The sequence below is a fragment of the Branchiostoma lanceolatum genome, chromosome 14 (genome assembly GCF_035083965.1).
Source record: "Branchiostoma lanceolatum isolate klBraLanc5 chromosome 14, klBraLanc5.hap2, whole genome shotgun sequence".
NCBI lineage: Eukaryota > Metazoa > Chordata > Leptocardii > Amphioxiformes > Branchiostomatidae > Branchiostoma > Branchiostoma lanceolatum.
The window spans coordinates 6,070,212-6,084,284 of record NC_089735.1 but is presented as its reverse complement, the minus strand read 5'-3'; the positions used below and the strand labels follow the sequence as shown (position 1 = coordinate 6,084,284).

Here is a 14,073-nt window from a genome sequence, read left to right as displayed (position 1 = left end):
TTATGGATATGAAAGAATTCAAATCACCTAGAAGTGAAAGTTATGGTATAGTCTTGTATCCCAGAGGCCTTTGTGAGCTCATAACATCCTGGAAACGAGAACGTCGCCAGATGTCCTGAGGACGAGTCTAACGTCTGATTGGTCAATCGTGACGTCACTCCTGACGGAGGCCATTTTGAAAATCAGTATCCAGATAGAGATCCAGACTGTTGCAGGCAAGTAAAAATTCCGTCTAAAATTTGCGCTTTTTCTTGCTAATCTGTCTCTGTCTACATTGTTAGATGCACATGTTCGACCAAGAAACATATACGTGATAGCCTAGAAGGGGTTTTGAGCAGCTGGTCTGCGTTGTCATCGATATTTTTGCAAATGAAAAAAAATACGTGGTTGGTTCAAAGGTTTGGTATGCAACGGTTTGTCCTTAAAATTGGAGCAGGATATTTAATGTGATCCTTTTTTCTAGTACCACTAATTATTTGCGAGCAATACATTTGATCAGGGAATTTGTGATGTCACAAATTATGATAAAGTTGAGTGTCCCCTTGTTTGGTGAAAGACAGCTGACTGGTGTGATACGTTGGCACTTTTTCACTCAACGGATCGTTCAAAAAAATTATTTGAAAAATAGCCTTTGCAAAATTACATGGACAGATCTCATACATTACAATGTCAGTTGTACCTCAATGTGCATTACTAAGTAACTAATTTGTAACTACATTTACACTTGTTTTTAACCCCATTGATTTCTGTTGATAGCCTTTGTTGAATGCAGTTTGTGTATTCAGAACCGTTTGTTTGACTTGAGATAATAGATGGATATTTGCATGAGAATAGATTACAGGTATTCATTGTGTAAAGATAAACTTGCTGTAACACTTTCAAATGTGTTAAACTTTCTCAGATATCCAGGATTAGAAATAAAACATTCTGCATGGTGAACGTAACAAAAAAAAGAAAAGAATTCAGGCTCAGAAATATCAGGGGCACTAAACGCCATTGGGATTATGCTAGGCTTGCCAGGTAACCACTCTACCCCCTGAGCCATTGCACCAATGCTTTGATTGGATGCAAAGCTATTGCAGTTCTTCCTGTCAATTAGACTTTTTTGGCCACTACTGACCGGATGTTCCCTTCAATAGCCATGTCGATAATCAAAAGCACATGAAAGTACTATAAATGCATTTAAGTTCGCATGGTTTTCATTTTGAGGTAGGGAGAAAATTGAATGTTCGTGGTTGTTCGCGTTTGAGACAATAGTAGACAAGGGGGTGGGAGGGGGGAAAATTTGTGGTGGTTTTAAGTTCGCCGCAAAGAGCTTACGGCGAAAACCATGAAACATAAAACTACCTCAAACGTTTCTGCATTTACTGTAATCCAAAATGAGGCTATGATGGAGCACTATACAGAGTGAGATCATTGTAACACTTTGCACTTCTCCAGGACTTTGTTGTATATCTTGATTTGAAGAACAGCTGCCAGTCAGGATGCCGACACCCTACACGCCTATACAGGACTACTACCAACTCAGGCACACCATCGGCTCAGGTTAGACACTACTGTCTCACAAAGGGTTTTATGATAAAGTACTGAAACTCATGTTCAAGTATCCGCAGAAACAACTTTCCTGTTATCATTTCTTGTGAAAAGAATGTTGTGTTTGCCTGTTTCTTGTTGGACATTATGTGTTTATTGATATTTATTTGGTACAGAAAGTTCAACAAAGTTCTTCCTTTTTCCAGGTGGTTTTGCCAAGGTGAAGCTGGCCCATCACATCTTGACAGGAGAAAAAGTGGCAGTGAAGATCATGGATAAGGCAGCTCTTGGGGTTGGTTACTGTTCTTGTCATCAGCATACTTTGTAAAGTTGTATCTTAAGATATCTGGCCCTTTATTTGGTGGCGGCTTGTTGGCGTAACAGTTATTGTGTTTAGCCCAGATCCCAGATGTCCAGGGTTTGAATCTCCTGACATGCCACTGATGTTGTGCCCTTGGGAAAGGCACTTTGCATGACTTTCCTCAGTCTAGTCTACCTAGGTGTAAAATGGGTACCTGACTTTGCTTGGGCAGGTAAAACGCAGAGATCCAGAGGGTTGGGCTCCGCCTTCCAATACCGTGCCCTAGACACAGTGGATAACAACCCACTGCCCCTACAGCCTCAACAAGACTATGGGACTACCTTTACCTTCAATTTGGCACCACAGACTGTTATTATTCTGATGTCATCTTTTTTCTCTTTTCTAGCCGGATCTTCCCCGTGTGCAGATTGAGATAGAAGCCATGAAGACTCTAACACACCAGCACGTGTGTAAACTGTACCAGGTGTTGGAGACAGACACCAAGATCTTCATGGTACTGGAGGTGGGTAACTGGTCATGTGCAAGCATTACAAAAAGTTACTTCTCTTCATGATATTCAGTAACAGCCAAGTATCATCACTTTTAAGTAAACAAAAGGACACTGTTGACAAGTTATTATATATGACTCATGATTAAGGTTCTGTTGTTATATGGGTATATCTCTTATTAGATATTAATGATGTTATAAATCATACCTAATGCTGCCATGTCTATGGAGAAATAAACCATTAATTGATTGATTGATATAATGTAGTCAAATCTCAAATGACATATACACTCTGGAAAGCCTAGATTACTATTGTCTTACACATGTGAAATTTAGTATGTTACCATGGTCAATGGTGTAGCATTGTCCTTGTAGGTGTGTAAAAGATTTAATTAGTTATACTCGAATCTTATGATATTCCCTTCTTCAGTACTGCCCTGGAGGAGAACTGTTTGACTACATTGTTGCCAAAGACAGGCTGCCAGAGGAGGAAGCCAGAGTGTTCTTCAGACAGATTGTGTCGGCTGTTGCCTACATCCACACAGAAGGGTACGCACACAGGGACCTCAAACCGGTTTGTACAACTCTTATCTTTTGTATTGTCTGTTTTGTTTTATACTTGGATCATCCTGCAATTTATACTAGAGAGAAAATAACTTTCAGTAGTCGAACCATTCTTGAAAATTTGATCAAAACAATCTATAGTAATGTATGGTTACATTCTGATCCAGTTTACTACTGCTAGTCAAAGAACTTTTACTGCTCGTACTGCCCTAGATTTTGCCAGGATTTTACTTTTACATTAGATGAGTTCAATGGTTTCCCATTTCTTGTCCTTTTCTGCAGGAAAACCTTCTCCTTGATGAAGCCCACAACTTGAAGTTGATAGACTTTGGCCTATGTGCCAAACCCAAGGTGAAAAGACCCATTGACTTGTATATACCGTTTGATATTTGAAGTGTTATGATTTACACAGTAGGTGTAAAATTAATATCTACTGTGACTGTAAGAGTAAGTTTGATGTGCAGTATCGGCTGATTTCAGGGTGGGATGGACCATCAGTTGAGCACGTGCTGTGGCAGTCCTGCCTACGCCGCGCCTGAGCTGATCCAAGGGGACGAGTACTTGGGAGCAGAGGTAGGGGGCGCTCTTGTAATCATGACAAATATGAGCTTTTCTGGATGCATGGCAATTATCTTTAAAGTTTGTGAGCACAAGTTCCACAAGCGACCAATGTGTCTTACCCCTGGTAGGCTGATTTTTGAGGGAAGGGACTGTAGCCATGGCACGCTACAGTATTTTTTACCCTTTGTAGGCTGATATTTTAGGTATGGGAGTGTTGCCATGGCGTGCTACAGTGTTTTACCCTTTGTAGGCGGACGTTTGGAGTATGGGAGTGTTGCTGTATGCCCTGATGTGTGGCTTCCTGCCATTTGATGATGATAATGTTGGAGCTCTGTACAGGAAAATCAGGGTAGGTACTCCTTTTTGTATTGTTACAGACGTAAGCCTATTAATTCAATTTCTTGGCTCTTGGATATGCCCACTTCATTTTCCTGATTTAGAAAGAAGATTGCATGTACCTTTCTGGGCATGTATCAACCCTTGGTCTAAGTGATGAAAACCATTAATTTCTATTGTACATTTACATGTTTGTTACAGAAAGGACAGTATGAAATCCCAGACTGGTTGTCTCCGCAGAGTGTGGACCTTATCAATGTCATGCTGCAGGTAACATATGATTACAAGAACCACTCAGAAAGTTTTTAACGTTTACTTCTTAGGACTTACATGTACATATGCTGTTAAATCTGCACGTTTAACTTTAAGGGATTACAGGATTACCTTCTTTCCAGTGATGAAAAGTCCTGAAATCTTTGTTTTGATCTAGTTTGCCAACATTTAACTACGATGTGCTACTTTCTTGGCTCAGGACTACATGTACCTATAAGTATAACTTATAGATAGCTCTACATGCAATGAATAGTAATCCCAAGAAATGTCTTACTGTGATCCAAATCTGTGCCTGACTTTGATCACTCTCTCTGGAACAGAAAGGTCACAAGCACTTCTTCATGTTATTGTACTTTTGTCTCCTCTAGGTTAATCCCAAACTCAGAATTAATGTCAAGGAGTTGCTGTGCCACCCTTGGCTGACAGAGGGCCTCGCTGAACCCATTGACTACAGGACCAAGTACAATGTAAGCAGATATGCCACACTGCCTGCAGTTTGTCTTTAAGCTGACAGGGGGCAACCCTTAGCCATATGTTCTAGTTGGTTATGTTCCTCAGAGTCCGTTATCTCTTCCAATGGGTGGGTAAATGTTCCAGCGTATATTATGAAATATTACGAGTGGAGACAAAAAGAATTAAGTCTGAATAGTTTTCAGGATGATTTTAAAGTTCATAAAACTCTAAGTCCGGTGTTCTTTATCTGTACCTTTGTTGTATCAAGAATCTATTCTTACAGTAAATATTCCAGGTTTGTTATGTGTGTGTAATAATGTATCCTGCCCTTACCCCATCATGACTCTTCCTCCACAGAATAACAACATAGATGAGGACTGTATCACAGAAATGTCCATTCACTTCAAAAAGTCAAAAAACACAATGATCAACATCATCAAAGACGTATGTACACTACGCATTTTTATTCACTACTTTGTCACTAGTGCACTGTTGTATCCATACTCGTTTCTTAGGATCAGTATATAAGAAATATCATACTTATGTACTTGTGCGTAAAATATGTTGTTACCTCCACAGTTTTTCTCGTTCTGGAGCACTAGTAAGAAGAAAAAAAGTGATTTCGTAAGACAGCATATTTGGTGGTGTTGTGATAATAATGCAGCTTGGTGGTGTTAATTTCCATGTAGATGTAGAGGATGTGTCAACTTCTTCTCATCAAGGGCTATTTGTGCTCCTCCTGAGTTCTTTGTGTTGAGGAAAAATCATAAGAATCATGCTACATTCTTCTACAGGGGCCTTCAAAAAAAGAAAATCTCTTCTATTTAAATCTTTGTTTGTTCCATCTCCAGTGGAAGTATGACGACATCACAGCCACCTACTTTCTCCTGTTGAACAAGAAGAGGCGAGGGAAGCCCTGCAGGATCCTTGTGCCCCCGGTACTGTCCCCTAGACATGCCCCAGATACGCCGCTGGCGGATATCACAGATAAGGTAGTAAGTACTAGCATTTACTTGTCATTGTGTTGCTCCCAAATATTTGATGTTTGATCATACTTTTGAACCAAGATACATGTTTTGTACAGGGACAGAAACTGCATGAAGCTTACACATGTAAGTGAAACTGCATGAAGCTTACACATGTACTTGTGGAAGCAAACAAAGGTACAAGAGAAATAGCAATATCCAGCATAAAGGTGATTCAAGTTGTACAGGTTTTGGTATAATGTTAAATCCCATCAAATTGAATGTGATGTTTAGTTGTAGTGTTTATCTCAAGCAGTGTATCCAACCTTGTTAGATTTCAGTGTTACAATATTACCTGCACTGTCTTGGAAAGTTGATTACAATATTGCAAAGTACAGTCAAACTTGTACAAGTTACCATCTTTACATAAGAACCATCTTTTTGTGGTCCCATAGATTATAATTTTTCCCATTGATGCAAGCATCAAGAATCCTGTCTAGTATAGTGACCACCTGTTCACGTCATAGACCAGATTGTAGCGGCCCCCTGAGCAGTCTTCTTGGGCAGTTTTGACTGTGTTGTTTTTGTTCAGTCTGGGAACATGGCAGATCTACCAGACGACATCTTTAACCTCATGGGCCCGAGCACGCCGCTGAAGGACAGCAAGAAGAACAGCAACAAGGACGAAGACTTCATCATCGGACGCAGGACGCGCAAGGAGAGAGACAACGATGATGATGCAGACATCTCACCACCCGAGGAAAAGAAGAAGAAGAAAGACGATGACTACATGTTTGTGAGGCCTGACCCCATGTACTCATCGGGACGGTACCGCAGGGGGGGTACTCCCGCCAAACATGGCAAGGTGGCAACAGGGGTAGTCAAGCATACAACCCCCTTAAAGGACAGGTTGGTATTGTTTAATTTTTTCCAGGTTTGGAAGCTTACAAGTCTCTTATGAAGGTTGCTGAGGTAGTATACTCATCCATTGATCCTTGATGAGATGAAATTTAGATATCTGTTGAAACACACAAGGCAAGTACTACATTCTCCTGGCGGGATTTGAACCTAGGGGTGTCAGCCCATGTGCCAACGCCCTAACCGCTAGGCTAAATGGTCCCGACGCGTTCGACTGGTCAGTTGGTGGTGCTTGAATCCCACTGTTACACTGTTAAACTGCCAATTGCTGTTTTTTTGGTCCACCTGTCCTCCTGACATAAATGTTTTCAGACTCTAAATTTTTACAACAAGAAAAGGCTTCTGTCTATTGAATGGTCTTGTATGATTTTCCTTCAGGAGGAGGTCCAAGACACCACCCCCAATTCCTGTCTGCAGGGCGACCCCGCCAATCAAACTCATGCAGCCAATCAAGGATGGAGGTATGTTTCCTACTAGGGATGTGTACCTAAACTTAGCCTCAGGTACCGGTACAGAGCTTTAGGTACAGGTCCGGACATGTACTTGTACCAGGACAATTTGACAAAGTAACCTGTGGTCTCCAAAGAGAGAGACATGAGGACAAGAACATGAATTTTTATGTAGACTTCAAGTACATGTACCTCATGCACAAAACCCATGTTTAACAATGTTGATGTAAAGGTGTTGGACCATTTGTAAAGTTATATTTGACAATTTCTCCAGGGGCAGGCCCGAGATCTGTTGATGATAACTTGTGTGGCCTCGGTACCTTCAGTCCGGAAAGGAGGTGGGCTCGTCTAAAGTGTACAGGCTACTAGCTCTTGTCTTATGTAACATTTTCTATGATTACACTGGGTTATAGAAATAGAAAGACATGGAGTTAAATTTTGTCTAGTGAATTATCAAGAAAATGATCACTTTTAAAGTGATCGTTGAATACAACAGAGTACAACAGTATGTAAAATGGCTTGTTACCAGTCCCCTTTTTTTTCAAACCCCAGTTGTTTCTTTTGGGTTAATATACATCTAGTTTTATGCGCAGTGGAAGCAGTACATAGACTTTTTGCCATGGTAGATGAAGTTTTGGTTTACACACATAGTTTAATATTAGACTATGATCCTCCTGATAGCTTTGTAACAAACTGCTTGATCTGCTCTTGATATGGCATCAGCTCTGTTCTTACATCTATTTTCCCCTTCATACGTTCAGAACCCCTTCTGTGGAGCGTCACATTGACATGGCCAACCTCATAGCGTCCTCAGAAAAGCGGCGTAGGCCGGGATCTGCCAAGAAGGTGTTTGGTAGCATTGAGAAGAGACTGGACAGGATGATTGGTCTGCTCACACCCAGCAAGAGGAAGACATCTGTAGCTGAGGAGCCCAGGCAACTTAAGGTGGGACTATCGAATGGAAAATGTTTTAAAACATTTTTAGAATGTAAACCTGTGAAATAACTATAACTTGCTGAAGCCTCATACCTGTATCATAGCTAATTCATTTTCAGCTCATTTCATGTCATTTTTTCAGTGCCGTTTCGTTTTATTTTCAAAGAATGCATGTAAAACACTAGATTTTTTCCTGAGAAATGCCAAAATCTTAGTTGATAACTGTCCTGATGCCCAATTGTACATGTATGTGTGTCAGACTGTGTTGGCCGAGGGCATGGAAGGTACCCTGGACAAGATGAAGGGACTGAAGGACTTGGTCACTCCCGACAAGTGGAAATCTTCCTCCACCTCCTCTGAGGAGGGGCCCAGGCAACTCAGGGTGATGTACCCGAGTCTTGTAGAGTGGTCCTGGGACAGGGATGTCCCCAGTGTCCGTCTGTCAGAGCTTGGGATCCGACTGATATTCATGGGGGCTGTCTATTGGCAAATTTTAAGTACAGTACATTGAAAAGTCTGAAAGAGATTGGATCAGAAAACTGTGGACCTCTGGAGACATCCCTGATCTCAGATAAAAAAATAACTAAAAGACAAAGAAAACTTGCACACAGGTTAAGGTGGAAGTGCATGTAAGGCTCATGATGATAATAGCATGCTGACAAATATTCACAACAGGGCTCCAGGTTTCTTCTATCATCATCATGTCTGTTTTCATTTTCAGCTATTTGAAGTAAAACTCTGACTTACACAGGCCATGGTGCATGTTCTGGTGTAAAAAGAGGATAAGGAACTGCCAACCTACGTTTATATCTTTACCACTTTTTATTTTTCCTTCCCTTCTTGTAACAGTGCTTGCTCAGTTTCAAGGCCATTGTACAACCCCACACCTCCTGAAGAGATGGGGGCAGAAAATCCCTCACATAGAACTGAGATATGAAACACCAGTGTTTTTCGTATACATTTTAGCAGCTACTCTGTAAGTAACTCTTGTTTTTCCCCATAGAAAGGAGATTTGGACCTCCTGAGTGTGAAGATCACATCCAGTCTCAGTGCAGAGCACATTGTGTCGGAGCTCTCACAGGAAGCTCGTAAGAAGTACATGCTGTGCAAGGAAAAGGGGTAAGTTTGAAAAATAGCAGTTTATGTGTTGATACCAGGTATTGTTTTCGGTTTGTTTGTTTGTCTTGATGTGCGGTCAAGTTCTTTTCCCCTGGCCCAGGTCCAAGGTGGACAATGGTCAAAGGTCCTAAAATAGGTTATGAAAAGTTGTCTCCCTGTCTTCAATATACTTATATGTATGTATGTCTGTTGCCTTGTAGGAAAATGCATAGACAGAATCAGCTAGAAAGTCACAATTGATAATAGTGAATGAAAAAAAGAATTCACAAAAACTCTTGTCCTTTGTTCAAACTTGGCAACTTCTAATAGCTCTGATTGTGAATTTGAATTCTTAAAAGATTCTACAGCTAAAAATGATGCAATAAAGGTTGCACTTGTCAAATGAACTTGACATACGGCTCCAACATGTTCCTTTGATGATATCTGGCTGTCAAATTAGTGACAAGCAGCTCTATGATGGAATCTTTGCTTTTAATAACTGGGAATCAGGACAATCATTTCCGCTGTAATGGTCGTGTGATTGTTGCTGGCGGGGGAGTGAGGCAGCGTCTGTCAGGGTGGCAGACAGGCGTTACTTGTACAAGTGTGTTCTTCAAGTCTTGGATACTTCAGAAGAACGAATAGTGCAAATGCCTTTAAGTTCCCTGTGATTTATTTTCCCAGTGAGGGAGAAAATGGAGCGCTCAACTTCACAGTAGTTTTAAGTTCGCGATAGCGCTATAGTCACATACTGTACAGTTATGAAAACACTGGTGGTTTTAAGTTTGCGCGAAGGGTCTCTGCAAAAACTGTGAACATAAAATATCTGCAAAAATTTCAAGAATTACAGTATCATTTCATTATGTCAGTCAGGATTGGTTTGATCATGAAAAATTGCACTACAAGGAAGTACATTTCATTTTCAGTAGATATGATCATTTTTGTAACAGGACCTTGAAATGTGCAAAAAAAGTTATTTTCATGCCGTTCACACTATTATACCTTGTAATGGTTAAATTTGTAGGTGAAATAGTAAAATAACAAAACATACTGAACCCCGTTTAAACTGTTAAATGTGAATTATGCTGCAGCTGGGGTTTTGCATTGCCTGGTTGGCTCTTGGTCCAGGTTTACAGATGATCCAAAGTGAAATGTTCCCTTTGGCATCTATTGCCTACATTCTTCAGCAGTTCAAAGAACCATTACCTGGTTGGGTGCACCTGAGCCTTGTCCAGATAGAGCAGTAATGTCCTCTCCTCCGGGTGAACATCTTAAGGTTCATCGTCTGCCATGGGTATTTAAAACTGGGGCTCAAAATGCCACCTGCATATGCAGGGCAGTGCAGGTAAGGTTAGATCTGTGCAGGTGTCTTTGAAACATGTGACCACCTCTGTGCATAAGGACCACCTGTCTAATGCGACTACTCTCTGGTGGTCCCTTAGATAATTTTTTAGACATTGACACAAGCATGAAGAATCCTGTGTACAGTGACCACCTGTCCACATAGACGACATCATTGGTCCCCTGAGTGGTCTTCTTGGGCAGTTTTGACTTTGTTTACCTGTGCCTAACCTGCACCAGCCAATGATAAAACTGGCCTGTGATGCTAGTGCAGCATATCCCCCAAATGCCTTACGTTAATCAAAGTGATAGCCTTAAAACTCTTTTCTTGCCTTTTGTACCTTATTGAAACTTCACGCATCTTTTTCTAAACACCAAACTGCTAACATCATCGAATCATCAGATAGTGCATCAAATGGTTGACCGCCTGCGCCGATAATTGTGAGAAACCGAATGAGTCTTTAGAGAGATGGAGAGAGATTAAAGGTACAGTGGTATAGATCAGAGTTGGGAAGTTGTCGATAGCATCCACAGCAAATCAATGACTACACATTGTGTTCCATGGCATAAGCATTATTGTAACGGAAGTTTTGAGGTTAATTTAGGGCAGAGTGGTACACTGGTATTAATTACGGGAGCTCAGGGAAAGTGAGCAGAAAACTATCAGTTCCAGTCCTTAGTCATGATCATGAATTGTCAATTGGGTGAGACATTGCAGTGGCTGTTGGCTGCCACAGGTAGCGCCAGGACAGGGCGTATAGCACCGAAAGTAAAGATTTTAAACAAGTATGGGATGATAAAAGGTTCAACCATTAATGATGCTGATGCTCTACATGTGTAGTAAGACTACAAATGTAAAGAATGTCCTCATCTTAAGTTTTTAATTGGTCATCATTGATTCTTCAGAGGCAAGCATTTTGTATCATTTCCACTCTAGCTTCTGTCTAGAAGAACCTTCTGTCTCATGCTGTCCAATTTGTAAATGTATATGAATGTGCAAGCTTTCAGCCAAAATGTCACTATCCACATGGACATTTTCAAAACTAGAAGTCTCTCTATCAATAACAACACGTGTAAAACATCTTCTCAGTAAATAGACTCCATTACATTACCTTACATGCATATGATGCACCTACACCAGCATGTACCATGGTTACCAACATTGTCAGGAAAACAATGATTAGGAGAGATCCTGAAGTTTTTTCAGTTCTTTTGTTATGGAGGGGAACTGTTGATCTATCAAAGAAAGTGATTCAGGCACAGAGCTGATTGGACCGGCTATTCCCATTGAAAATAGGACAATGGAAATTGCAGGTGGAATGGGGGACCTTACATTGACTCTTCAGCAAAGTTCATCCTATTAGTATTGGAGAGAGTTGTGATTACGTTTCAATTCATCTTGGTATTGGTAGGGTGCTCTTGGCTATCTAGCACTTTCATTGTCTGTGTTCATTCTCTAGCAATTTTTTGCTATCATTGCAAAGACCAAGGCCACTGCTTACATTTTTTCTCACTGGCACAGAGACCACTTGCATGGCCATTTGAAATTATATGTATCATCATAGGACACCATTATTTTATATGATGCGAAGTTGCTTTCGGAGAACTTGGACCACAAGTAGCACTGTATCGAGGATGAATCACTTCACCTGTTCTTGGCACAATTAGAACAGTGATGGACATCTGGATACTTAAGTAGATTGTATACTACAGACTTCTCACCACATGTCTCCTTAATGAGTACTTCCCACTTGCTTAATGTACCTCTGGGTCTTGAAGAAAGACAAGTCAAACTGCTTGATCAATCACAGTAAGGGTGTAGAACAGGAAGACAGAGCACGGCTTGGACCGGCGGCCTCCAGGGACACGCTGTGGATTAGAACAGGCATCATCATGGCAGGCTCATTGAGTGTGTGTAGTCTGGATAATCACCCAGCAATTACTACCTGGGAAGCGATGAGGTGTGTGGACTGAGGAGAGGGTATTACCTCTTCTCCAGTTAGGGGAGCACCTGGCAAGTGTCCACTGCTGTGCCTAACTTCACCACTCTCAGTCAACATATAAGGATACCCTTAGACTATGCAAGGCAAAACACACGAAATGTGTCCAGTTGCTGTCTTGTTAGAAACCTGTATGTTCACTTTGATACAATCAGATTGCACCATGATGTTTTCTTGCCCATTTGCTTTTTACTGTAAAAGTTGGACAGTAATTATTAAACTTATTCTACAAATTGTAGCAAGGTAATTGACACTAGCTTTACTAATTCAGTCTGAGAGAAGATACAGTTAAAGTATTGTAAAGTGTTAGAAAAAAGATAGCTTGCAGCTTGTCCAAAATGATAATACACAGTTAGTTTAGTACAACAATTCCTGAAATGTGCAGAAAGATAACTTCAGCCAATGTTATAGTGCTCTAAAAGCTCTACCAGTCCTTATCTTTTAGTTCAGATCTTTTTTTGTAATTAAAATGTGGTTGGAATGTTTCCATGGGTTATTCACTAATTGGTGCTCAAGACCAAATGTTAATTGTTGGCCAAAAGTCAGTTGGCAATCTGTCAAGACAATTTAGCTTATGACTGTTACAACTTTGAGAGCTTTAGGGCCTAAACCTTGCCAGCCGTATCAATGGCAGAAGAACCTGTGTCCTTGCTGTTTCAGTAGCAGGGAATATTTTTAAAGGGGGGGATTGATAGTCTTTCTCCTTTAACGTGCTCAAGGCACCTCCTCGAACAGGGGACCCACAATTTACGTCCCTTCTGAAGGACAGTTGCAACCCCAACCAAGATGTCCAGATCCAGGATTGAACTGGGATCTCTCAGTTAGTAACCAGTTGGAACCAGGAGCTCAACTGTGAGGCTGCTACCAGTTGAGCTCTAGGTACATCCCTGATGAGGTGTTCACCTGATTGATAATACTCCTCAGACTGAGACATAGGAAACTTGCTTGTTCATCAGAGAATGTCCTTATTGTGCCAGTTTTTCCTCCATGAAAAATGAATGTTATGTTTTTAGCAGGAGCCTTCTTTGTTGTCATTTTTTGGGGAACCCATGTTGTTAGTTTTCATGTCTAAATCTGTCATTCTGAGCTTAGGAAAATACATTTTCATCAATACCATGTCGTGAAGGTCAGATTTTTTTGATGGAGGAGTTAATGTCCGTCCCAATGAGCAAATTTCCGTCCTGGAACTGAGGGATCGGTCCTAGCTGGAGACAGCCCTGCTTTTATCCCACTCCATACATTCATCACCTATTCAAAGATCTCAGGCAATGCCAATATCAACTGGTACATAGTCTGGATCAAACCGGCTCATTAATACCAACTGTTATAAACAGTGCAGCTGCTTATCCTGCCATTAGCCTAAATCTGTAGTCATGTGGCCATCAATCCCTGTCCCTAGCCTACATTGCAGATTCCTGCTGGAAGGACATGTTTTTAAAAAAACTTTTTTCCAATTATGCGCTGTTTTCTGATTAGTTACCGGTATTTTCTGATCATAAGTCACGGTTGTCTTATTACATTTTTACCTCCTTGATCAAATGGAGGTAATGTTTTTGTCAGCGTCCGTCTGTCCTTCTGTCTATTAACACGATAACTCAAGAAGGCCTGGGTGGATTTTCTTGATATTTGGAATGTGTGTAAGCTTTGTTTCTATTACATTCCGTTAAGGAGGTTGGCCTCAAGAAACCGAGTACAAGTGAAATACGACTAATTAATTAATATGACATCAATAAAAGGCACATTATATTCATAAGCCCCCAAAAAACCGGACTCTTAGAGTCTACTAAGAAGCCTCGAGGCTACCCTTTTCCACTATATATTGACCTGTGAAAAGTTA

The 14,073-nt window shown here is 40.8% G+C and overlaps 1 protein-coding gene across 3 annotated transcripts in view; it reads left to right on the top strand.

The window, feature by feature from the left end:
• The first annotated feature begins 94 nt into the window (after positions 1 to 94).
• The window catches only part of LOC136448850 (maternal embryonic leucine zipper kinase-like), a 32,973-nt gene continuing 18,994 nt past the window's right edge, over positions 95 to 14,073 (top strand). The window contains exons 1-18 of one of the 3 annotated variants that reach the window (XM_066448510.1): positions 95 to 215; positions 1,441 to 1,545; positions 1,740 to 1,825; positions 2,241 to 2,357; positions 2,773 to 2,916; positions 3,189 to 3,257; positions 3,387 to 3,479; positions 3,718 to 3,816; positions 4,005 to 4,073; positions 4,445 to 4,543; positions 4,887 to 4,973; positions 5,381 to 5,521; positions 6,087 to 6,403; positions 6,791 to 6,873; positions 7,136 to 7,199; positions 7,623 to 7,806; positions 8,057 to 8,179; positions 8,801 to 8,916. In XM_066448510.1, the coding sequence (XP_066304607.1) occupies positions 1,485 to 1,545; positions 1,740 to 1,825; positions 2,241 to 2,357; positions 2,773 to 2,916; positions 3,189 to 3,257; positions 3,387 to 3,479; positions 3,718 to 3,816; positions 4,005 to 4,073; positions 4,445 to 4,543; positions 4,887 to 4,973; positions 5,381 to 5,521; positions 6,087 to 6,403; positions 6,791 to 6,873; positions 7,136 to 7,199; positions 7,623 to 7,806; positions 8,057 to 8,179; positions 8,801 to 8,916 (1,952 nt within the window). In that variant the 5' untranslated portion in view covers positions 95 to 215; positions 1,441 to 1,484. Of the gene's footprint in view, positions 216 to 1,440; positions 1,546 to 1,739; positions 1,826 to 2,240; positions 2,358 to 2,772; positions 2,917 to 3,188; positions 3,258 to 3,386; positions 3,480 to 3,717; positions 3,817 to 4,004; positions 4,074 to 4,444; positions 4,544 to 4,886; positions 4,974 to 5,380; positions 5,525 to 6,086; positions 6,404 to 6,790; positions 6,874 to 7,135; positions 7,200 to 7,622; positions 7,807 to 8,056; positions 8,180 to 8,800; positions 8,917 to 14,073 lie in introns of all 3 variants that reach the window. The other 2 variants (XM_066448509.1, XM_066448511.1) reach the window with 2 other exon arrangements.